Genomic DNA, 25,516 nt, shown 5'->3' on the forward strand with positions numbered 1-25,516 from the left:
TTGGAGATTGGTGAATGAAATCTTATTTAAATGTTCAATGAGTGAATTTACTTCTTATTGTAGCACATCTGTATATCAGTGAATTCTAACCCAGCAAATCCTACCCTGATGTGTTGTTGCATATTTGTGTGTTTATCACAAGATTTTTAAAAGAAGACAGAGAGAAGCAAAAAATCACTACCATAAATACAACTGAAGCTGCCGCCGCCACAGACAGCCATAACTGACCATATTTTTGAGACAAAAGTGGGGCATCCAGCAAATCGTCACCGATTGATACCCAACAATAGGTTTAGCTATGCAGGTCATTTTATGAGATATTTAAACAAGTAGGCCACTTGTATTTAAAAAAGGGAGATATTTAAAGTAACATCACGCTTTAGCGTCTTAGAGAAAATTAGTGGTCTATAGAGATGGCTAATTAATGATTAAAAAAAGCCCCGAAATTTTAACATTCAAAGCAAAAAATTGCCAACTTAAGACTAAAAAGCAGACAAATAGATAACCTAGGTATAAATAAAACTCGTAGCCTTCATTTGTTTAGATTTGGGTTCTGCAATGTTACAGTTTGCATTGTAATTTTTTTTACTTCTGAGTTCCCATTTCAAATTGATTGCTGTGATTTTTTTTAATACAGACACATTTCACTCATTTAATTGAAGTAAGGTAGAGATGGAACCTTTCTAAAATATAGACTTTCTGATAGCCTTATTATATAATGCAACCTTTACTTTTACCAAATACAAACTGGTCATATCATGTCACAAGTTTGTACATCTAAAAAATAATTTTTGTAACGAGCTCGGAGAAGTTTTTTTTTTTAACCTATTAATTTAATTTTGCCATTTTAAATACAAAAATTGATTTTAATGTCAAACTGATTTAGTAAAAAAAATGATTTTTTTTTTAATTTCACCATAGAAATTGCCAATCTTTTTTTCCTATTTAACATCTGAATTAAAACAAAATGGCATTAGAATCATTTTAGAAAATGTGTGCATCACTTCTCAGAATTGATGATTCAACTAAATATTTCATGATCCATCATAGTTGATTTAATTCAGGGTTGGGTTTTCGCAAGCAGAAAGTGGAAAAAACCAGGCAAAAATAGAGAAAAACTTGAAAATACATGTTGCATCATGGCTGTCATGCAACTATCGCGTTAGAGATGGATAGTTTCCAATATATTTTTCACCTTCCCATTAATATTATTGAAGAGATATATTGCTTGTGAGAACGTTTCGAGCAAGTGGTGTGTACCTTAAGCAGGGCTCCCACTCAAAAAATTAGAAAAAGTAGGATGGGGGAGGGTAACCCCTTAGACAACAATCATAGCATAATGAAAAAAATCCCTAAAAAAAATTTTTTTTTCCTAGCACTATTTCAGTATCCTATAAGATTTACTCAAGCCAAAGCAAAATGACTTGGTTACTAAACCAATTTTTGGCTAAAACAGTGTACTACCAACCACAGATAATTCTTTGTGCGCTCGCTCTCTCTCCTCATATATATTACTTTTTTTGTAGTCTTCCAAAGTGCAGAGTTTGCCAACTCTCTTCAACAATGCATAGCAAATTTTGAAGACATACGTTTTTTAAGAATGACGCTCCTTCGAGACCACTTTCAAAAGCACAGTGCAAAATGTGTAAATTACAAGATCCAATCTAAATAAGGCAAGGAGACCCAGATAGTTTTACTACATTGTCTGTCCTTTTTTAAAGGGGATTTGCTTGCATTTTACTGTTCAATGCCAGTGTAATCATTTTTGACAAATGAAGCACTTTAATTTCTAACTCTTTGCTGAGCACATTGCAAATATCGTTTATGCCTCTTTTCATGCCTGAAAAATACAGAAAACAACTGAATGCTATTGGGTAGCATCAGAATCACTGAATCTAGAATATAGGCCTATGTATGTATCTGCTTTGTAATGCAAACATGTTGTTTCACCTATTTGCACCATAATTTTGAATGTTAGTTACTGTCCAAGACCAGGAAGTAATAAATACAAAATTATTTTTCCCATCCAGACAGACATTTTTAATGACTACTATACTTGTTAAACCCTCAAACTAAGCAAATGATAAAATTAATAAACCAAATGGTCCACATACAACCTCTCCCCCCCCCCCCCCACCCCAAATAACTTTAAAAAAGATACAATTTCTGCTTTGGCAGAAATCATTAATTGCAATCTCGAACATTTGTAATATTCGCCAATATATCAATGATTCCCTGCTCAATTAAAATCAATTACACAAATTTCATTGATAGGATTTGGTGGAAAAGTAGGACATTTTTTTTTTACCGAATAGTAGGACGAGTGGGAGCCCTGCTTAAGGAATATGTACAAGCATATTTAACAAGCTAATTTTTCTTAGCAATTAAAAAAAAGAGAAATCTCCCAAAGAAAAAGACTGTTACTGTGTACTGTTTAATGATAGTGATCTCTCAGTTCTTTAAAATGCAATAAACACTAACAATGCAAACATTATCAAAACTAACGAAATGAGCAGAGGGTTTTCCACTCTCATTCCTGTTCGCGCTATTTTTTATTTCACTGGTTTTAAAAAGGTTGTCTACAAGATGTGTTTTAGAATAAAGCAGAAATTATAGACTGAAAATAAAAGCAACTGAGGCATAGTCTGAATTCTTAGTTCCCTCTGTTTTACCAAGAGGGTATTCAGTTAAGAGCTAGGTAGAAAATACTGCTATATTCCTTGCACTCCTGCATTATCACTCATGTCAGTGGGCTTCATTAAGAAAAAGCATTTGATGATTGAGAAATTAGGTACAGCCAACCTGCTGGGAAGAAATGTTTTTATTCATATTTATCTTGACTCTTTTGTCTGATTAGAAAGAGGAAAAACTCTAATTTAAAATATTGCACTTTTGTAGAGAAAGTTAAGATTCTCTGAACATGTCACAAAAAAGTTTAAATTTTAATTTCTATGCCATTCAAATTTAAATTCTTTGACAAAAAACACTTTTGCAGAGGCAGTTTTTTTCCACATGGCAAAAACCAACCCTGACTGAATTTGAATGATAGGAAAAGTATCTGTTACCACTGAATGTGAAAATACAACAAGAATTTACTTATTCTATTTATTTTTATATGATTGCTTTTATTTATGTGAAGAGCTTGAGAGCTTTTCATTTTAATAAATTCTAGAAAAATTGAATTTACCAATTTAAAAGATAAATTTGTCAAAATTCTTTCTTTCCATTTAACCTGTTAAATCAAGCACTTTTGATTTACGAACTAGCGGTCTAGGATATATACACAGCTTCACTTTTTGTTTTAAACTGATCTGCATATATATAAATAAGGAAAAATTTATACTCCCAAAAAGTAATGTGTAAAAATGTTAGATTACACATAATGAAGTTTGATATTCAGCGATTATGAGGAAGAAGAATTTAGTTGAGAGACAAAAAGCATTTTTTAAATTAGTTTTACGACACACACTGAACCTTCAAGAACATTTTCATCAGACCTATGGACTGCTGATTGATTAATAACTATGAGATGTGCTCTATAAAAAACTAATGAACATTCATGAAACAGCAGAAATACTGAGTTTTGACTAACATCAGAAGAGCAATAGAACCATTATCTAAAATTGATATGCATCAACATTTTGTCAAGTCATTGTATTTAAAAAAATTATAAATACAAGATCTTCCACTGAAATTTAAAGGTCATGCCATTGATTACAACAATTTGATTTAGAATCTAAACATGAAAAAATTTATTGATCAATCGGTATATACACAGTATACACAACTGCAAACACATTTATAATTTGGAAAAGTATTACAGAATATACAAGGTGTGTTCCATAAAAACTTACGAGTAAACTCATAAAAAAATCAAGAAATATATGTACAGCAAAAAATAATTTATTTATTTTTTAAATTATCTTTCCTCAGATGATATGCAATGGCCCAATCATTCAATCCACTTTTCAAAGCAAGTAGAGAAGTCTTTCTCTGAAAGCTGCCTCCGTGAACCCTGCACAGCTTAAATTTCTCCCACTTCATAAACGCTTTTTTTTTGTTGTTACAAACTTTTCAAAACTGAAACATAATATGTGAATGCAATATTAAAATCATACCACAATCCCTATGTAGTCCTGATCTCGTACCATATGATTTCTAGCTGTTTGACATAGAAGCTCTGTGGGAGAATTATTGGTTATTTCAGCTGTGTAGGGTTCACCGAGGCTACTTCAGAAAAAACCTTCTCTACTTACTTTGAAAAGTGGATTAAATGATGGTACCATTGCATATGATCTGAGGGAAGATATTTTAAAAAGGAATAAATTATTTTTTGCTGTACCTATATTTCTTAATTATGATTTCTTGATTGCTTTCAAAGTTCTTATGGAATGCATCGCGTATTTTGTCTCCTGATTGTTATGTGTCTAAAATTTTCTAGTAAGACAATTTACTTTGATCACTAAACATAATGTTCAAACAACATATAACTGTGGTCCATATTAATAATACCGTGAAAACCTATACACTGTAAGTTTTGTTATACACTGTTTTGTTTCGTTTGTTTTGCTACATTAAAAAATAACTTTTAAAAACATTTCGGTGATACATCCTTCGTTCATAATTTAGCATCCAGTGCTTTAAACTGCTTTTTAACACTCATTTATTGCTATCACAAATAAAATAAACAATTATTTGACTGCCAAAAATTAATTTTAGAGTGCTAAATGATAATTGTACGCAATAAAATTTCCCCATGAGAAGATAGAAAAAACAAACACTAGAGTAAAACAAAGAGTAAAAACATCTGAAATAGAATTGAAACACTATATGAAAGTCTGAGTAAGACAATACGGCGGTAGAAAATACAATTCATGATTTACCTGAGTAAAACATTTTCTCTCAGACCAAAATAAATTCAATTTCGATGGACCGAACCCTTCTGATATGAACTGAACCCCCTCCCACTTCCAGTGGAGCTAATAACTAACAAGAACAACTGAGTAGAATACATTCGTCTATGCCAAGTTGTGAATCATGATTATCTTTTTTTGCTCCAGTAATCTCAAGTTTCACCAGTATCATACATATTATGCAGAGTTGCACTCGAATGTATCTCATCGTGACACATATATCAATGCTAATGTCTTTATATACACATGCTATATAATTTTTTAAACTTTTTATTTGAAAAATAAATTTAAATGTTTGTTCTTCACTTTTGTTCATTGCAAATTGACGGCAGAAACTAACTAATATCATTATTTAACACTATTTCTTAGAGAGGAAAAAAACACAAAAACAGCACATAAACTGAAGTTATCATGCCATCATCACACACAGGAAATTATATCTAGAGCCACCATTGCATTAACTGAATCAAGACTGGTATAAATTGATAACATAATACAGGAAAGATTGTTTTATTGCAAAATAATTTCATCATGGGTTTTTTTTTTTTTTGCATTATAATGCAAAATAACGAAAGGAAAACCATAAATGAGGTAACCACGAAAGAAATGTATGGATATAGCTTTTGGGGGGGTAAAGAAATGTGAATATTGGGTCAACAGAATAATATTCGCTTTATATACACACACACACACACACAGTAGAACCTCTCATATCTGAAAAAAAAATAGGCTGGAAATATTTTGCAACTAAATATATCTCAGTGCATTTCCAAAAAGACTAAAATAATATAGTGATACCTTGGCTTACAAATTTTTTAGCTAGCAAAAAAAAATTGTGGTTTTTCAGCCGAACGTTTCTTCTAACGAACGCTTTCTTTGATATGGATGCACACACTAATATAACAACCCATAATGAGCTTAATTTTTGCTCCCATCATAACCAGAATTACTACATTTTAGTCTTAGTCAAAAGGCTGAGACGTGATTATTACTAATCAGAATTACTGTCATTCAAGCCGAAATAATTTATGTCCATCTAAGAATCACTTTATACCAATAGGTACAGATATATATCACCAGAATATTTGTATTTCTCTATTTCTGTTTTAGAAAATTTGAGCCATTTCATGCAAAATTAGAGACTAAGGAAAATAAAAAAGACATTAAAAAAACCTTGAGTTTAATGTTTTCAGTGCACAAATGCTTTCAATGAAAGACATAGCATCAAACTAAACAATCTAGACACTATAAGAGCATGTCTTTTCTATCTGCATATTGTGAGACAGAAACAAAAAATACTTCCTACAGACAACTAGGAACCAAACTGGGTTATGTACATAGTGTAAAATAAAAATATCTTATGTAAGTCATCTTCCTATAAATTCTCTTTCATCAAATATTGAAGCTATTAATTTAAGTCTTTAATCAGTTTTTGTCTTTTTACAGTGCTTCTTAGTATTTTATAAAAACTTACCTTCAAATTTAAAGCAATAACTGGAACAAATTAAACAATTTTACACAAAAACCTATAGAAAATCATGTTTGGACAAACAAATACAATGCCACAACAGGCAAATTGCCCAACGAGGTGGCTGACTTAAGAACATCATGGATTCCCGAGCCATTTTTTGGAGGCCCTACCTACTACTGCTACACCACACATGCACCCCCCCCCCCAGCGGAACCCCCCAACGAATCGGTACATGCGGGAATGTGCATGTACGTGTAGTGAAACCTGACGTGAAGTTTTGTTGTTTCTCTGCAATGCTTGTTATGTTGTAGTGCTGCCATCTGCCACTAGTTTTTCTAACTATGAGTGAAGTGTTATGATTGAATGATTTATCATTGTAGGACTGTTGCTCTCTGTGGCGAGACTTTTTAACGGGGAGATCGGCTCGCATTTGCACCTTGAAGTTGGGAACCACAGAAAACCAACTTTAGCCGACCACCACTGTGGGGTTCGAACCCGGATCCTTGCATCGCGAGTCCGTCACTCGCACACAAATCACAAATGTGATTCTAGAATGAATTATCAATATCAACCAAGGTATCACTATACAGTCGTCGTCCACCGTATTCGCGGAAGTGAGCGTGAATACAGGAAATTCGAGAATAACCGAAACCATAGGTTTTTTCCCGTACATCTCATTTATTGAACATCATGAGAAAGAGCAGGGTGATGCAGAGGTAGAAGAGAATGTAGAAAAGACTGCAGTGATCGTTGGCGATGTTTTCTGAAAGAACATTGTAATTTCTGTTTGCAGTTTTTCTTCATATCATCATATGTTTACAAGGCTTCCTCTATTAATTTTTATACACATGAAGAATGTACCATAGAGGGATCTATGTCGTGAAAATAATCTATTGCTGATTTGGACTTGCGAAGCCCTTCACTGTTACTTGTGGTGTGAACTTGTCTTCTACTTCTTTATTTTTATCTTCATCTGGTAGGTACTGCTTTCAGAACCAGTCAGCTGCATTAATTCCTCCTCGGTCAATCCAGTATCAAAACAACTTTAAATGGCATGTATTCACTCTCAAGGTACCTCCTGACATCCAGAATGAAACACCATTTAAACTAATCCAGGAAAAGTGTTTTCGTAGTCCAATCCTTTTTATTGTTCATCCGAAATACTGGGAGCTTAGGCTTATCCATCTCTCCAATGCTCACAGATTCGCAGATTTGAAAATGACTGCGGGCTTTATTATGTACCCGTATGCATTTGCAAAAAAAAAACAAAATAGTAAGTCTATCTCTACTTGCTTTAAATTTAAAACCAGGAGTTCGCTTTTCTTCTCTCGCTTAATTTCTTTGCGGAATTTTCTTCCAAAATAGTGTAGTTTTGTCAGCATTAAACACTTCCTGAGGTGCGTAACCCCTCTCTTCAATAATTTTCTAGAAATTTTTTAGCTGCTTCCTGGTTGGCAGAGGCTTGATCACCAGCGATTTTTACATTGCATGATCTGAATCCTTTCTTAAACCAATGAAACCACCTTTACTTGCATAAAATTCTGATGAAATAGATGGTTCACCAGCCCTTTCCTATATAGAAGAGTAAAATTTTTCGCCTTTTCTGTTATATTATTACAGTCAATTGTAACACCTTTTTGTAACAGTCTTGTACCCACAAAAAACAGCATTTTCTGTACGAGAAACACATGGATCCCGTAGGCGATGCAAAGTTTTCACTGCCATGTGTGCAGCTACAGCTGATCAAATTTCAGATTCCATTTTCTTGAAATATCTCATCGTAGATTCATTGATTCTGTAATGGTGGACCACAGCAGCAACTGACTTACTTTAGCCAAGCATAGTTAATATATTTAATTTTTCTCATCAAGTTTTCTTTTTTTCGGCTTTTCAAAACATTATCAGTAGCACTAGAAAAATGAGCCATCCAAATGCACAACTCAAATTTTGTAAACAAAACACGTGAATGACAATTGTTGTGTTGCCAGAAAAAATTTCCAATAAAGGGGAAAAAAACCACGCAGGCCGACTGCACTTTTAAGCTGATAAATACTTTGGTGAATTGATTGCATCAAACTTAACATTAGGGAAGTGCAAAAAATTCACAATTATTTCACTGTTTCACAGGATATATTGGACATTATCAGCCAAATTTCTTTTTATGACAATTTTTTATACTTTAAAAACAATTTCACTGCTAATTTATGGTGAAGAAATTATGTAAATGTTTTAAAAATTTTATGGAATACTATATCTAGTACTATTTTGATTTTCATAACACACTGAAAAGGGCATTTGCGTAACTGGACGCAAGGTAAGTATTATTTGGTTTGTTCTAGATATGAGCAGTTCTACTGCATCACTACACTGCTGAAAAAGAGAGGAAAAAGATAACATAACAAAAAAATGAGACGATGTGGGGGGGGGGGATTAAGGAACATGATCATTATAACACGCACAGGATTCAAGGTTACTTATGTTTACTGTATGCATGTATATATTTCCACACATATATAACAGTTTAACATGCTCTCATCAACTTCCTACATCACTCTAATAACTTACTTTACATAAAAATCAATAAATATTCTGGTTCACATAACATACTTTTTCTTTCAATAAACAAATTTATCAAAACAATAATAAAAATACTGGCAACAGAAATATATAATTTTTTTACAGAAAAAAAAAAAACTGAATAAAATAAAAGATTACTCAAGGCATCTATTTCCTGAAAAATACTTGAGTGCAATTTTTTATCAATGTACACGATACATGAGGGTATCTAGTCCACACACACACAAAAAAAAGAATGTGTATTGCCACAGACTCGAGTATTTGGTTAAACTAGCACAACTAAATTACAATGCTTGAAAAAAAACAATTCAAGCATGACTCGTCATGACCACATCATCTTCCGGCACTTTTATTTCATCTTTTTTTTCAGTATCTGATTCCTCTATATCAGTTTTTTGTCGCCTGATACGTTTTTCTAAGTAAAAAAAATGGAAAAAAAATTAGTCATGAAAGATTTGTGATGAAATTTTGATGAAAATGATTGGAAATAGTTAACTAGGATGAGAACCAAATCAGCATTTCAGATCTCAGTCTTTGGGTCAAAGACATGTACGCGAGCATGAAGCTAGAACCAATACAGTTCTAAAAACAATATTTTAAAAAAACTGCCTAAAAACACCACTTCAAAAAACTTCTGAAATGAATTCAACAGCGCAACGAACAATACTAACATAAAACACATTTTGAATTCATTAATATCTTATAAAATATGATGAGGCATTCTACAATAATAATGTGCTGATTTCAATATCCTTGCATCACCTAACAAATAGGCTGAGCAATTTCTCTACAAAGTAATCCACCCCAATCAACATGAAGTGTGTCTGCAAATCCAATGTGTCTGTAGCCAAAAGAATGTTATGCTAAATAAAAAAAACAATAAAAAAACATCTTGGATTTTCATGTTTATTATTGCCTTGTAAATAACATATACAAAGTTCAATATTAAAATTTGTATTGTATATTAAGATATATTGTATTCATCACTATCTTTCTGGATTTCATTTATAAATTCCAAAATATGGCCAACATTTCATGGAGATCCACTAAATTTATAATGTGTACAAATTAATGCAAAGTAGAGGAGATTGCACGCATCCAAGACTAAATAATGATTAAATTTTTCTACAAATTTCTACCAAAGTGTAAGGAAAAATTCAGATTTATTAAGTTCCATAAATAAAAATGTGAAATAATATTTTACTTTACTACGACAATAATACACGAATACTCTGGTTTTTTAAAGAGGCAAATTTATAAATAAAATGTGATTTTTGACATTAGGAAAAATTAGGTGCAATTTTCCATTTATTATTTTTTTAGAATGTTTTTCATTACCATAGAGACACACAACTTTTCTTTCTTTATAAAACACACAGTAGAGTGATATGCTGCGTAGAGACATTGCAGCCTCCATCAACTTGCGCATGTCGTAAAGAAAATTGTGTCAGTGGTTGAAGGTGCTTTCTCTACAAGATAGATTATAATGCATTGTGAAGCAGGGGTCAACAACTGAACTTGACCAGTCCGTAACTATACCAAAGATAGACGCCAATAAAGAGAGTCCCTGCTATTTCACTTTCTCATGTATCATCACTAAATCTGCAAAAACATTACCCTGTCTTTCAACCCTTAAAGTAGCACAGCAGAAATCACTAATGACCCCCCCCCCCCCTTCAATAAGGCAAAACGTTTTTAATAGGGTATGTTTTGTTCTGATTTTCAGCAGGTGTATGCTAAGGAGTATAGGGAAAAGTCTTCCATCGAGAAATCCACTTTATAAAATATCTCAGGGGTGGAAAGTGACCAAGTCCATTTTGGAGCAGCAAAATATGGGATTCGGAGCAGATATTTATAAATTGGAGCAGTGAAATTGACAAGAATATTTTCGTTAACCCTCAACCCTTTTCAAAATAAAACTGCACTGCCTTTTGTTATCAAACATCTTTTTGTCAGCTTGATTTTTGTTTTTGGTGTTTTAGGCTTTTGACACCTTGTTTGAAAGAGCGGCTATCATAAAACTTTTTGCACCCATTCATTTAAGATGATTTTTGCTTACTGAGGGCACTATCTGCTGCCTTGAACAGCAGCACTTCAAATGAGCTAAAATAAGTTTTCAATGGAAAGAAACTTGGAAAGAAATTGTTGCAAAATGGGAGAGAAATCCGAAGAATCAACTCTATGTTTGTTGATTCAGCACTCATTATCTGGCGAGATTGGCGATCTGACGCTCGCTATTTGGCAAGATTGACAATTTAACGCTCGCTATTTGGCGAGATTGACGATTTAATGCTCGTTATTGGGCAACATTGGCGATTTAACGCTCGTTATTCGGCAAAGTTTCTAAACTAACATTCGTAATTCGGCGGACATGCGCTTTTTACTACCGGAATGAAAATTTTTTTCACGAAACATCGGGATTTAACACAATCACAATCAACTACAGTAATTTTTGCTGCTTCCAGTGACGACTTTTTTTTAAAAACGAAAACACTCGAATTTGCACTTTAAAGATGAAAGGCATTGCAAACCATCTTCAGTTCCACGATCACGGACAATATCGGGGTTTCGCGATGGAAAGCCCGATCAGGGGCCGATAGTTTAAGTATAGTGGAATAAAATAAGCTCTTCTCGTAAAGAAACGTTTCGTGGCTAGCAGGAACAAAAATTTTTTGGCGCCCTTTCTGAAATTCCGGGCATACTGAAGCAAAATTCGCTATTTGGAGCAGAAAAATGCGAAAATACGCTATTGGAGCAGGATGGCGCAAGATATTAGTTTTGGCGCAGTGCGGCGCAATTGCCGCAGAGTTCCCACCCCTGAATATCTGGACTTGTCATTGCTAAAATAACAGGCTTTTAAGGAGATATCTCATCAATTTTCACTTAAAGAGTTAAATGAACTAGTAGAACTGATGCTCTGTTTTATAATTTGCGCTTTTATAAACTTTCATAGCATAGATTTTTAAGGAAAAAATCAACAGGAAAAAATAGTCAATAAATTGAAATATTGGTTGCTGATCAATGTTATAGAAGTTCCTTACAGCATATCATGAACTATTTGCCACTGCTATTTATTACTAATACTTGTAGAACCACTGCAATATCTCACAAAATACAGTACAGAAGAAAGGCTTTGACTTGACTGTAGTCGTGCTTCATGAAGTGTTTTTTTTTCCTCAAATAATTATATATATGGCTCTTCATTAAGTTGGTGTGAAATTGTAAATTAAATAAAAAAAATTTCAGAGAAGAAATCTTTCAAAAATTTTCAAAATGAACAGCTATGTTATCTCTGCGTAATGCAGGAAGAAATATCAGGCTAGCCCTGATGGGGACAACAAACAGGTCATATAATCAATTTTTAATCAAGTACAGTCAAAACTGCCCATACTCGGGACAACTTTGAACTTCGCACTTAAAAATCAACCCTTCCATTGAAATTAAAAAAACACATTCTGAAGGGTGTCTAGGCCCTTTTGCACTGATAATTTGAACATTTTAGGTGTACATTTAGAATCTAAAAAAATATGGCATTTGTCTCAAGTTAGACATGGGTACCCATGCCTAACTTGGGACAATACAGTTTTTGTGTTTTGTCTTATTAAGTGCCTTAGTTTCAACTTTGGATCTGTTAAATCTTTTTAGAAAGAAGTCCTAAGACAACACCAGACTGAAAAAAGTTCAGAAATAATTTTATTCATAAAAAAATAACATCACAGCTTTTACGACAAAATCAGAGTGGTAATTCATCTCTAGTAAGAAAATATCAGACATCACCGCACAGATTTAAAAAAAATGAACTTAGGAAGTAAAAACCTCAAGAACTAGAAAAACTAAGTTGTGTAGCAACTTTGGCATACATTGAAGAACAAAGAACAAAACATTCAGATGTCTGAAAAGCTAGAGGACAAAAGTGTAGCCTCCGCGGCCGCTAAGAGGTTTCACAATCCTCTTTTATCTCATTTACTTCATCACTGTCATCAACCTCACAAAATGAGAACACATTTGTTTTACGCATGTAAGTTTTCATAAAACAGATTGTGAACAGCTGCTATGAACATTCCTATGTAATTTGTGATTCCATGTAATGTGCCTAACATGAGGACAGTACCCCAAGTTTAGACAAGCTTGACTTTTTTTCTACTGAAGTCAGGCTGTAGCTAACAATAATGATAATAAAAAAAAAGATTGAACCAGCATTTTATAGGGGAGACTTTACCTAACATTGCCGTAAATGAAGAGAAACAACGAAACTCTAAACTGCAACTTTGGAGAAGTTCATTTAAAAACTTAAGAATTTCAGGAAAACACATAAAAAACTTTTTCTCAACCAAAACACGTTCTACACTACTGAAACTATCATGAAATGTTAATACAACAACAAACAGATGTGATGACAGACTATAAATGTAATCTGCAACAACTGTCAAGGCTACCAACATGTTAAAACAAAAAGCCCCGAATCATCCCAAGTTAGGCCACTGTTTCACTTGACTGGTGTGTGCCAGTAGTCCTTCATTTGGAATAGTACCTTTACAAAATAATACATTTAGAGATTTTATATCTGCTCATTCCGCTAGATTGACCATTCAACAACTCAGTTCAGAAAAATTACTGATGTTAATTATCAGAAAAATGGCAAAAGTATGATGTCCCAAACCAATAACAGGATTATTCACGCTATCTAACAAAGAGGCTTGCATGACTACAGAAATATTTCAGACATGAGTGTATAAAAAAATTTTCACAATGCTAATTCGGAAGTTTTTAATGTTTATAGATATGAAATATCAAAAAGAATGAGTTTAAATTATTTCTTAACAGATGATTATGAATTGTCTTCATAAAGCAGGCATTAAGCATAGTCAAGAAATTGTACAATGATGATGATTTTAGACAGTATTAGCATGTTTTACCCAAATTCTGGGTGTATTTCCTGTGAAAATGTCCGGCCATTGAATTCAAGCATAATCTGTGTGTCACTGGATTGTTGCTAGATGTATTGTGACAATTATATAAGAGTGAAGAAATTTTCAGTTTATCAGAATCATCATCTATGTCCCATTGAGTATACTGTGACCATGGAAAGATGATTGTATAACCTTCATGAGGAAAAAAGAGGGTTCATTCTTCAGTAGGGGGAAAAATAAAATAAACCATCCTCCAATGTGTGTGTGTTTCAGCTAGAGTTCTTTTCCCTCCATTTCTTCACTAATGAAGAATAAACCCTCCCTTTTCGTGATGAAGGTCATACAAGGTAAGATGCCATCTTTCTGTGATCACACTATGTAAGTTCTGTTGGTGGCAAAAGGACCTATATCATATTAGGCAAGAAGTTGCAATATTCAATAGAGCATATCTTTATTATCATTAATCAAGTGGATGTTCCAAATAATAAGAGGTCAATTTTCCCACCACTTTGAATAAATTTGTAAAATGTAATGATATTTTTTTGAAGAAAAATCTTCTTAAAACCACTAAATTTTAAAATGCTGAGCTTTTTACTAGAAATGAAAATAAACTACTTCCATCCAAACAGTCAATTTTTCAAAACCATTTTATAACATTTTCTGCTTTTGAAATAAAATTTAAAAAAAAACTGGGACAAAAATAAAAAACAGCAAAATGTGATACGCATCACTATTTCATTCCAAGATTCATCTCATACATCATGTTTGAAAACTATAGCAAAAAATTATCACCTTTCCCGTTTTTTGGTGCATTGTTGCTACTGTTTGCATTCAATGGCTGGCTAATTGAGTTAGTCTTTTCCACATTTGTTGGTCTGCTAGCCTGTTGCTGTGAGTTTGTAGGCAAGGCTGGTAAAGACCTGGAAACTGCTGATCCCCCAGGCTGATTGCACAAATGAACTGCTGATGGTTCCCACACATTACCAATATTCTGCTGAATCAAAATCTCTGGCCCACCACCATATATGCTGTGAAGATATTTCCACATATCCTCTGACAGTGATACATAGTCAGAACCTGAGAAGTAAAAATTTTATGTGACAAAAAATAAACAATTTTCAACTTCATAATACAGTCAATTCTGAGTGAGTATAAAAAGAATGCATAATAACTGTATATAGAGAAGTCCAATGAGTCAAACTAACAGTAACTTGAAGATTTTAGTCACCCACTGAGCATTTGACTAATCAAGAATCAACTATATTTTAAAAACTTAAATATAGAAAAAAAATATTCAAGCATTTTAAATTTCCAATTCTTTAGAAACAAGTAAAATAAGTTTTAAGTCTCTTTGTGTAAAGTGTTTATGTTTTTGTTCATAAATAAGTGATACTAAGTAATTTAAGGACATTCAAGAAACTTTAAAACACAAATGTATGAAACACCACATCTGAAAGTAATCTAGTTCACTTTTTAGCTTGGAATACGGAAAAGTTTTTCATCACAATTTTTCTCCTTGCAAAATGCACATCTTCTTCAATCTACATTTCAGCTTCAATCTACATTTTGTGAGAATAACCCATGACATCATTCCTGATTCTTGCCCAACCAAATCCCAATTAAGCAATATATCGACCTTAAAATAAACAGATTCTACTGAAATTTCACTAAAATAAAACCAATTTATTAATGAAAATTTCAATGAGACACATAGGCCTGTAGCTATATCAGACTTACAAATATTTATTTCAAACTTCAATGATATTTTTAGAACTGTAAATCCTTGATAATAAAACCATGGCTTAACCCTTTCCCCAGCGTGGTGTCTCCATAGTGAGACCATCTGTTCACATTGTTTTTTCTGGGATTTGGAAAAATTGTCTGCCCTTCAAAGGGTTAACTAACTGAACAGCAAGATTTAAATTTAGCATACTCAAATTCATTTTCCTTTAAGACTAATTGTATATGACTATTAGGGTGGGTCACCGTTCTATGGAGATTTTTTTTAATTTCTATCCGGCACAGCATGAAAAGGGTGCCAAATGATGTCTTTATCTCAAATATAATTTTTTTTTAAATGGGTTATCTTCTACCTCAGGATTGCCTTTATAAAATACATATTTTGAAAAAAAGTTTTTGATGAATTGTTACAGTAAGGTTGTAAAAAAGTTTTAAACTGTGTGTGTATAAAACAAACACAAATTGCATGAATATCATTTATTTATTACAAGAAAAATTTTACAAAAAGGGTATTCATATCATTTAAAATAGTGAGAAAATTCTTCTTGCTATCAAATCTTGGCATAGCTTTTCGAGGCTGTTTGGTTTATTATGAAGCCTTCTCTCAGATTTTCTGCTCAAAGTGGCTGAAGCTTCTATCAGTCTTGACTGCCCTTTCGACAGCTTGTGTGTGACATGGCAGGCGTAGTAAAGGCAGTTGTCTTTTTGCTTTTTTGGGCAACAAACAGTTGGATGTCTTCCTCAGGTATGGATTTCAATATTGGTGGATCAAATATATATTCTTCTTCTACCAGTAAATGAGATCTATGTAAGATGATGCATAAAATTTTACAATAGGAAATTGAAACAGTCAGAGTCTATTTTTCTGAATGCTGTGGGCTTTCAAAACGTGACAGGATGCCAGTTCACTGATGTGCCGTTCAGAGTCAGTCAGCATTGCAATCAATAAACTTTCAGAGTGTGCAAAGTAACTGTTTCTTTGAGAATTACAGGATATATTTTGCCTTTCAGTTCGGTGGGCAAATACCTAGTTGTAACGATGAGTTTGAACAGGCAATGTGCTCCATCTTTGCAGGAAGGGCCAATTTTGATAGCAAACCAGGTTGGAGCATAAACCTTGATGACATACGTTGCAAGAATTACTAAGTCTGTGAGTGAGGAAATTCCATCGAAATATACAAACATAGAATTCGATTAGCACAAGTTAGCCATCGAGAATGAGACATTTTGCCTGCCAATTTATTTGCTTACATCCTTAGGAAATATGCCTGTTGAAACCGTTGTAATACGGGAAACTTGGGTAACTGTTGAAATACGTTGAAACAAAACAACCAGCCTTTTTTCACACATTTCTAGATCTTTGCCAATTCTCCCTGAAAATATTTTGGGTCCCGATGTGCTGCCCTCAATGTGTAGAAACAAGTGTTGGTACGGTAATTCATTCACATGCACTAGGCAGAATCCACTTTAATGGCTAATCTAACCTTTTTTCAAGCAGACGTATGACACCTCCAGATTTACAAACGTTCACATTATTTCCATCACACCCAACTGCCACTAAAGACTCCATAGATATTTCTAATTCCATGAAGAAATCAAAGATTGCTTGTTCTATGCATTTACATGTGCCAAACAGCTGGCATCTTTTTCTCATATAATTAAAGTTTTATCTTTCAGTTTGTCTAAGTATAAAGAAGGTGTGCTTTCTTTTGAGGCTCAAACTGTGATTTTTGCCTTAACATTTTTTCTTTTCAAAGTGTCCATTATTTTATTCATTGTAACAATATCTATGGTTCCGATCACCATTCTTCTAGTAGTTTGTTGATCTACAAGTAAGCTTTTTCTGTCTGACAGGCAATTTTTTGTGTCTGGGACAAATGCTCTCACCGATGTTCTTACACTTGCAAGATGAAATGTCAAACAATAATTTACTGGTACGGCGAAACTCTAACTTCTTCTTCAGTATTTTAGGGTGTGATTTTAAAGGATTTTTGCATTTCAGATGAGATACGCCTTCAACACCACTTTCAATCCTTTACGTTGGACAGTAGGAATGAAAGCTCTTCACCATATTTCTTCAATTTTTACCATGATAATGTCCTCCATCTTTTTGCACGTGGGTTCTGTATTAGTTGAATTATCACATTTTATCTTATGACAGTTCCACTCACAGAACTTCATAACATCTTCGTAGGTTGGTAACATATAGCATTTAATGTCACTTGAATCACCAAATAACGGACATTTCCACTTTGAACAAGTATGGTCCAGGATAAAAAATTGCACAAGAGCACAACACAACCTTGCCTCATTGCACTCGGAGTTATACTAGAAACATGGGCATGACACACACGCATAGACTCTCCTCCCACCTGTCCACCTCTTACCCCTAAAACATGATGTGGCTATGTTTGAAGAAAGTAACGTCAATTGGTCGGAACCCAAACTGAAACTTGCCTCGAAAAAAAAAAAGTCTATATTGATCCAGAGCCAGTTACACTTATCGGAATATTAAAAAGAATCATGTGTTATTTTCAGACCATTTAGGCACCTTTTTATTACTGTGCTTCTTAAAAAAGTAGAATTTTATTTTTTTTGACCCACCCTAATGACTATATACTTAAGGCTAGAAGATTATTTTCATTGATAACTTCATTGTTTCATCAAGGAAAAAGACTTTCAGGTCTGGCGAAGTTGAGAGAGAAAGAGAGAGAAAAACATCTCTCTCAAAACTTCATTGAAAAGAATTACCAATAGACACCAAAATAAGAAAACAGCCAAACTTACTGATTAAAAAATTAAATATTTACCTCGTTTTAGTATTGGTTGATTTCCTTTGATATAACATATCTGAGAACTGTCAATTGGACCTGGCGGTTCTGAATACAAGATTTAAAAAAAATTAACAATCTGAAAAGCAAAAATTGTTCAAGATATTCTGGTTATAGATAATTTAAGAAATAAGATTTGAAAACTTGACTTTTTTTCCAGTTAATATGAAATATGTTTAGTGATAAAATATAAATTAATCATTTCAAGCAGTGTTGTTTGGTTTTAGCCAAGTGGTTTTTTTTCAAAAAAATCAAAGTGGCCTAAAAATATTTTTTTTCTTTGAAAAATATCATATTGGTTCATTTGTTAGCCAAAATTTTTCATTTTTACCATATTTTATATCTTTGAGATACATTCTGATGGAATATATTGATGGGTATAAGATGCTATAAATGGTTTTTTTTCCCAAAAAGTCTCATAAAAGACTAATATATATTTTTTCATATAAAGTATCTTAATTATTTGAAGTTATATACAAAAGTTAAAATTTCTCATTTTCAACACATTTTCTAACCTTTGGCTACAATATGATGCTCTATATCTTTAGAAAATTCATGAATAATAATTATCTCACTGAGTTTCTCTTTTTGTTTTTAGCCTTCACAAAAAAGCAGCAATAGTAGTGATACCATCATGCTAGGGGCAAACACACACAGATGGTCTTATAATCCCATAAAGACTCCAGCTGCCCCTAAAGGACAAAGACCAGTGTACTAGTAGTTACTACATTTTACCCCATAGACATTTTTATTTTCTCTCCCATAAGTAGCAGCACATCTCATGGTGTATATCACCCAGTGTTAATATTCAATATTTCTTTTTATCCTTTCACCATTAAGCCCAATTAAGGTTCTACTGCATAGTAGTAAGTGATTTATGAAAAATAATCAGCTATATACAGAGTGATTATAATTAAAGTTTTGATTCCAAAACTATATAATAACTACTGGTCAGAATGACTTGAAAATTTGCATGGATACTTCAGAAGCAATGGAAATTTCTTTGGCAAAAGAAAAAAAGCGCGAGTAGATGATGCTGTACTTGGACCAATCTATTCTGTGCAACCACATCATTTCGGCACTTTCACAGCATCAGTGTGTGGATAGAACTTCTATCAAGATGCACATTGCAATATCAACAAAGCAGCTGCTGAAGACCCATTTTGACAGGATGCACCTTAACCCTTGCAACTACTGGCTGTGGGGGGTACCTCATAATGTTATGAACAGTGGTTCAATTGCAAACTTTGGTGAACTGAAAGCACATTCACGTCATTAACATGACATACCCTGATCTGTTGTTGAAAAAACATTTTTGTGCTTCCTCCTCATAGCCAGAACACGGTGGACAACATATTTAACATTTCTTAAGTTGTAGTTATTTGTTCAATTACTTTATTTTTGTGATGTTTCCATGAATTATGAAATCATGCAATGCTAATTAAGTTATAATTTTGCTCTGACAGGCCATCGTTTCCATTCTGCGAGCAAATTTCCCACGTGTTGAATGAGTACGGTGTTGTAAATTTTACATTTTAAAGTATTTTTTTCCCCTTTGCCAAGTAAAATTCCATTGCTTCAGAAATTTTCATGCAAATTTTGAAGTCATTCTGACAACGGTTCTTTTTTTATATATATAATCACACTGTATATCGTAAATCATCGCTAATTAATTGATATTATTTATGCTCCATATACATTATATTCACCTAATTTTTATCATAGTTTTTGCAAAATAGCTTCCTAATTAAGTGTAATGAAAAATAACTGGAGAAAACACCTTTATATCACATATGGTTAATAATAACATTAAGAGAGAATTTTCAAAAACAAAGTAATTCATTGAGTTAAACAAAAAATAATTAAATTGCAAAAGTTCATTTTTGTTGAAATGTAAGAAATATTTATAGATTAATTAATATAGGAATTGCAGGGGTGGGAAGGGATGAAGTCCATTTTGGAGCAATTTTCGGAGCAGCAAATATAGGATTTGGAGCAGTTTTAGAGCAAGAATGTATAAATTGGAGCAACAAAATTTCTGCTTAAAGTAAGGATGGGGGCGATTATTGATTCGGCCAAATACCGAATACTCGACTAATGCTTTGGCCGAATATCAATTTTCTTAAAATTCATCACAATTATAAATAAAATTGTTTTTTTAATTAAAAATGAAATTTGTAAGTGCCAATTAACTGACTTGAAAAATCTGTAATTTATCACGTGATGACACATTCCGCATCAAAGAAAACATGTCAAACAAATAAAAGGGAAGAACAAGGAATTTTTTTTTTAATTGCGACAGTGACCATATATAAATCCAGTTTTTCTGGAACACATTTTTTCCTGTCATGATATTTTTAGAAATAATTACCCAATTTGCTTACTTTAACCATCATATTTGGTGCAATTACCGATTTTTCTTACTTGAAATCCTGATTCCCATATTTTTCCTGAGAAAATGGAGTCAGCCTGAAATTGCAAGGACTGAAAGAGTATTTTTAGGGATTTTCTATTCAAACATAGCTCAATTTGATAAGACTTTTAGAGATTTTTCTATTTTCTATGAAGATACAAAAAATTGGAGGAATTAGATTTCCGACCGGAAGATTTTAATAAGACTGAAAAATCTGAAGGCTTCCGGGTAAATCAGAAGCATTGGCATCTATGTATTAGTTATTTCAAATGATTGATAAACTTTAATTATGAAATTATTTAAATAAATATTAAAAAATGCTAATTGAGGAATTTTTATTGCCATGATACTGACAATCAAATTTAATGATGATATGTTGTATTTCAATATTACTTACAGAATCAATTTTTTTTTATAAAAATGTTACAATTTGACATCTGATTAAGAAAAAATGTCACCAAATAATAACTCTCAACAAGTAATGCATTAAATTACGCATGCACCATATTTTCTTATTTTTCCCTTTTTAGATATTTCCCCTTTTTGCCTTTTTCTGTAGCTCAAAAAAAATCTTGTCTAGGTTATTCAGTTATAGTTATTCAGTTAGTGAACTTGTGTAATTTATGCTCACTTCCAACTTATATTGTAATATGACTCTTTTTCAGTTTCATGTTTTCACTGTCCTTAGAAATTCCCCCGACAACCTTTTCATAGGAAAGAATATGCACCACACAAAATGAAATATAATCAGTAAATTTTAAATTTGTGGAGAAAACTCAAATTAACATATTTTTTTAATTACTTTGATGTACTTAGATTTGTACAGATATTCAGCCGAACCAAATATTCAGCAAAAAGGCCAAATACAGAATAGTAGCAGAATATTCGTCCCGTCTCTTACTTACAAGAAAACAGCAATGAATTAAAGCAGTTTTTCCCATGGTGGGAGGGGAACAATAGAAGCTACAAGTATAACACAGGATCCTATGGGTTCACTTGAGTTAGGGGGCTATGAGAGAGAAAAATTCTGAAGGAGGGAAAAGTGGAACAAAAAGTTTGGGAAACTATGAATTAAAGCAACAATATTTGGGAAGAGCAGCAAAAATGAGGGGAAAAATATTTATTTAAAAGAAAGCAGCCATATTTTCTTGAATTCCAAACACCAATCCATTTAAGATAGCACACTTTTTGCTTACTGAGGGCACTATTTGCTATCTAGAACAGCAGTTTAAATGGGCTGAAAATTTTTCTATAAGTTTTCAATTTTTTTTATACTCAGAAAGAAATTTTTGTAAAATGGGAGAAAATTTTGAAAGAATCAACACAATGTTTGGCGATCTAGCACTTGTTATTTAGCTAGATTGGCGATTTATCACCCGCTTTCAGCAAAGTTGCTAAATTAGAATTTGTAATTTGGTGGACTCTCTCTTTTACACGCGGACTGAAAATTTATTTTTTCACAAAACCCCAGGATTTGATGCAATGACGACCAACTGTCGTAATTTATACTGCTTGCAGTGGCGACTTTTTTCTCTTTTTTTTGGAAACGGAAACTCTCACATTTGTGCTTTAAAGTTGAAAGACCATCGCAAACCATCTCCAGCAGTACAATTACAGATATTATCTGAGTTTCGCAATGGAAATCCCAATGAGAGGCTGCTAGTTTAAATAAGGGACCGCGGTTATCCCAATCAGATTTTCGAGGACAAAGTCGAGTGCAGAAATTTGCCGGAAAAATTCAAAAGTTGATTTTTTAAAAAATCGGCGGCATTCTAATTTCCAAATTTTTCTAGGCATTCAGCAACTCTTTCACCAAAAGATCAGATGGATTATTGGTTGGTATGTTAGTAGCTTTAAAAATTAAATATTTTTTGATTGAAAATGTTTGCTCAAATGTAAAAAATACCTCCGTAGTACTTGCAAAACGTAAAAAGCACACATGGCTAGTCCACAAGTTTTCCCCATACCTTCCCTGTACTTTGCAGTGTAGTCCAACTTCTTTCAAACAGCTACCTATTTATTTTCAAGGTCACGAGACAGTGCGACTACAGAACATGAGAAGAGGATAAGTAGTGCTGAAAAGTACAGACAAATAAAATACGCTCTTCTCGGAAAGAACCGTTTTGCGGCATGCAAAAAAAAAAATCGTTTCACATCTTTTTCCGAAATTCTGGGCATACTGAGGCAAAGTTCACTATTTTGGCTATTTGACGCAGAAAAATACAAAGATACACTATTGGAGCAGGATGGCGCCAGATGTTAATTTAAGATTTGTGTACGGTGCAAAGTTCCCACACCTGGAATTGTGTTAATTACATTAACAAACATTGTTTTAATTATTAGAAGTCAATGATTTCTCAAAAATTGTATTGTTTTAATGTTAATGCTATTTAAACCAGTTTTTTGGAATCAGGGTTTTTTTACCAACCCTGATTCCAATTAAGTTGCTAATTTATTTTTATAAGCATGACAACCCATAAATAATAAACTGATTAAATATCAATCAGCATACATTAAATTCCCACTGAGTGATAAAAATATTTTCAAGCATAAATACATACCTATATGAAAATACAGAAAAATTGTGAAAATATGAAAAACTTCATATAGTACCATTGTCTTTTCCTCGCACAAAATTTTCCCATAATTTGAACCATGCAGCACTGATTACATAAACGACTGTAGTTTTGTCTTGATTTTGAAATTCATTATTCATCTGTGATATAAATAAAAAGATATATTTAATATATATATTATTAATTATAGATAAAACAATTGATATGATTCAGTTACACTATATTTCATGAGAAATATTTCTCATTACTGCTAGTATTACTCACCATAACAAAAGTATCATGTTCAGTTTTACGGCGTTGGTTTAACGCATCTTGCTCTGCCTGACAAATCGGACAAAAATACAAGTGAGTGCAGGATGGACCACCACCAAAGCTGAAAAAAATTAAAATTCTCGAATATTTTTACAAATCTTAAAAGCAAGACATCACCAAAGCACAAGTAAAAGCAGACAATTAAATACAGAGAAATTAATTTTAAAATTACAACAAATCGGTCAAAGATGATGGAGCAGCACCTGGGCACCAGTTGCGACTGGGAATTCCAAATATCGCGCAGTATATACGTGTGGACTTACTCTCAACCAATGTGATCATAAAATACACCCATGTCCATAAATTAAGGATAATGCTCCGGCAAATAAAGGTTCAGAAACAAAACAAACGTTACTTATTCATAAAGCCCATTTATTAAACAAAAGATAAAGAACAAAAACGATGGTGTATGTATGATACCATTCATAAAAACTACGATTTTTGCTCCCTGGAGCAATTGTAAAAAATATCTCCTTTACAAAAACTTACTAGTACATGGTTGGTATGATGGTTAATACATTGTATGTCTCCCATGCGATGGAATACAGTCCGTACAACGCCTAGGCATGCTGAGTATCAAATTATCGATCTGATCTTGGGGAAGATCACTCCATTCAGCAAGCAATGATCTTCGAAGTTGCGGTACACATGTAGGAGATGGTTGACGGGCTGCAACTCGTCGGCCAAGCGTGTCCCACACATGCTCTATCGGATTCAAGTCAGGTGAGAATGCTGGCCATTCCATACGGGTTATATCCTCAGATTCAAGGCATTTGTTTACGATGTTTGCTAGGTGAGGACGGGCGTTGTCATCCATAAACACAAATTCTGCACCCATGGCACCCCTAAACATGTACATGTTGTTCCAGAATGATGTCCCGATAAATTTGGGCTTTCATGGTTCCGGTTTGAACATACAGATCTGTTCTGGAACCCAGTATAATTCCACCCCAAACGAGCAATGCTGCACCACCGTAACGGTGTCGTTCAATGATGTTGTCTTGGTGGTAACGGGTACCTGGCGTTCTCCATATGAAAGTCTGAAGTGAATCAGACTGCAAGCTAAAACCTGGACTTTTTTTGTATAAATTAAAACCAGGCAAAGTTTCTCATTTTTGTGATAAACCTGGACTCGTCGGAAAACATCACACAAGCCCACTGTGACGATGTCCACATTGCATGTTCTCTACTCCAGGCTAATAGCTGCAGACAGTGAGTTGCCGTGAGCGGAACACATCTGACAGGCCTGCGAGCATATAGACCAATATCTCCCAAATGTCTGTACACGGTTTGCCTTGAAACTGTGGTACCCGTGGCTGCAGATAGCTGACGAGACAGGTCGGATGCTGTGCTCCGTCTGCTTCTTTTGGCAGTTACTGCCAAATACCGGTCTTCATTCGGCGTTGTAACTCGGGGGCGACCTGCACTGTAACGTCTACTGACATTTCCGTTATCTTGGAATCGTTGCCAAAGCCTAGAGATGACACTTTGGGCAATTCCAAGTTCCTCGGATACTTCCATCTGAGTACACCCACATTCCAGGTGGCCGATAATTCTACCACGTAAAAAATCATCCACATGCGTCCTCTGTGTCATAACTATTTGCTTATGGCACTGAGCACCTTACAGAACTCTTGTGAACAATTTTACTTCTTTGCCACCATTCCTTATATACCCCCCTCTTACACTCTCGTCATTGTGACGTACTATCGGCATCATCTGGTGGCTTCCTGAAATTTGCATATCATTCTTGCAGATGCGTGTGATAATTCT

General features: G+C 33.5%; 1 protein-coding gene across 4 annotated transcripts in view; it reads right to left on the reverse strand.

The window, feature by feature from the left end:
• Positions 1–8,267: 8,267 nt before the first annotated feature.
• The window catches only part of Usp20-33 (Ubiquitin specific protease 20/33), a 70,906-nt gene continuing 53,657 nt past the window's right edge, over positions 8,268–25,516 (reverse strand). For 2 of the 4 annotated variants that reach the window (XM_089249441.1, XM_089249440.1), the window contains exons 18-22: positions 23,696–23,804; positions 23,469–23,571; positions 18,422–18,490; positions 14,664–14,948; positions 9,123–9,376 (exon numbers count right to left, since the gene is read on the reverse strand). In XM_089249441.1, the coding sequence (XP_089105567.1) occupies positions 9,270–9,376; positions 14,664–14,948; positions 18,422–18,490; positions 23,469–23,571; positions 23,696–23,804 (673 nt within the window). In that variant the 3' untranslated portion in view covers positions 9,123–9,269. Of the gene's footprint in view, positions 9,377–14,663; positions 14,949–18,421; positions 18,491–23,468; positions 23,572–23,695; positions 23,805–25,516 lie in introns of all 4 variants that reach the window. The other 2 variants (XM_089249442.1, XM_089249443.1) reach the window with 2 other exon arrangements.

The sequence above is a fragment of the Pholcus phalangioides genome, unplaced genomic scaffold, assembly GCF_987345545.1.
Source record: "Pholcus phalangioides strain wild (caught in Gottingen) unplaced genomic scaffold, Ppha-v1.0 ptg000022l_1, whole genome shotgun sequence".
Classification (NCBI taxonomy): domain Eukaryota; kingdom Metazoa; phylum Arthropoda; class Arachnida; order Araneae; family Pholcidae; genus Pholcus; species Pholcus phalangioides.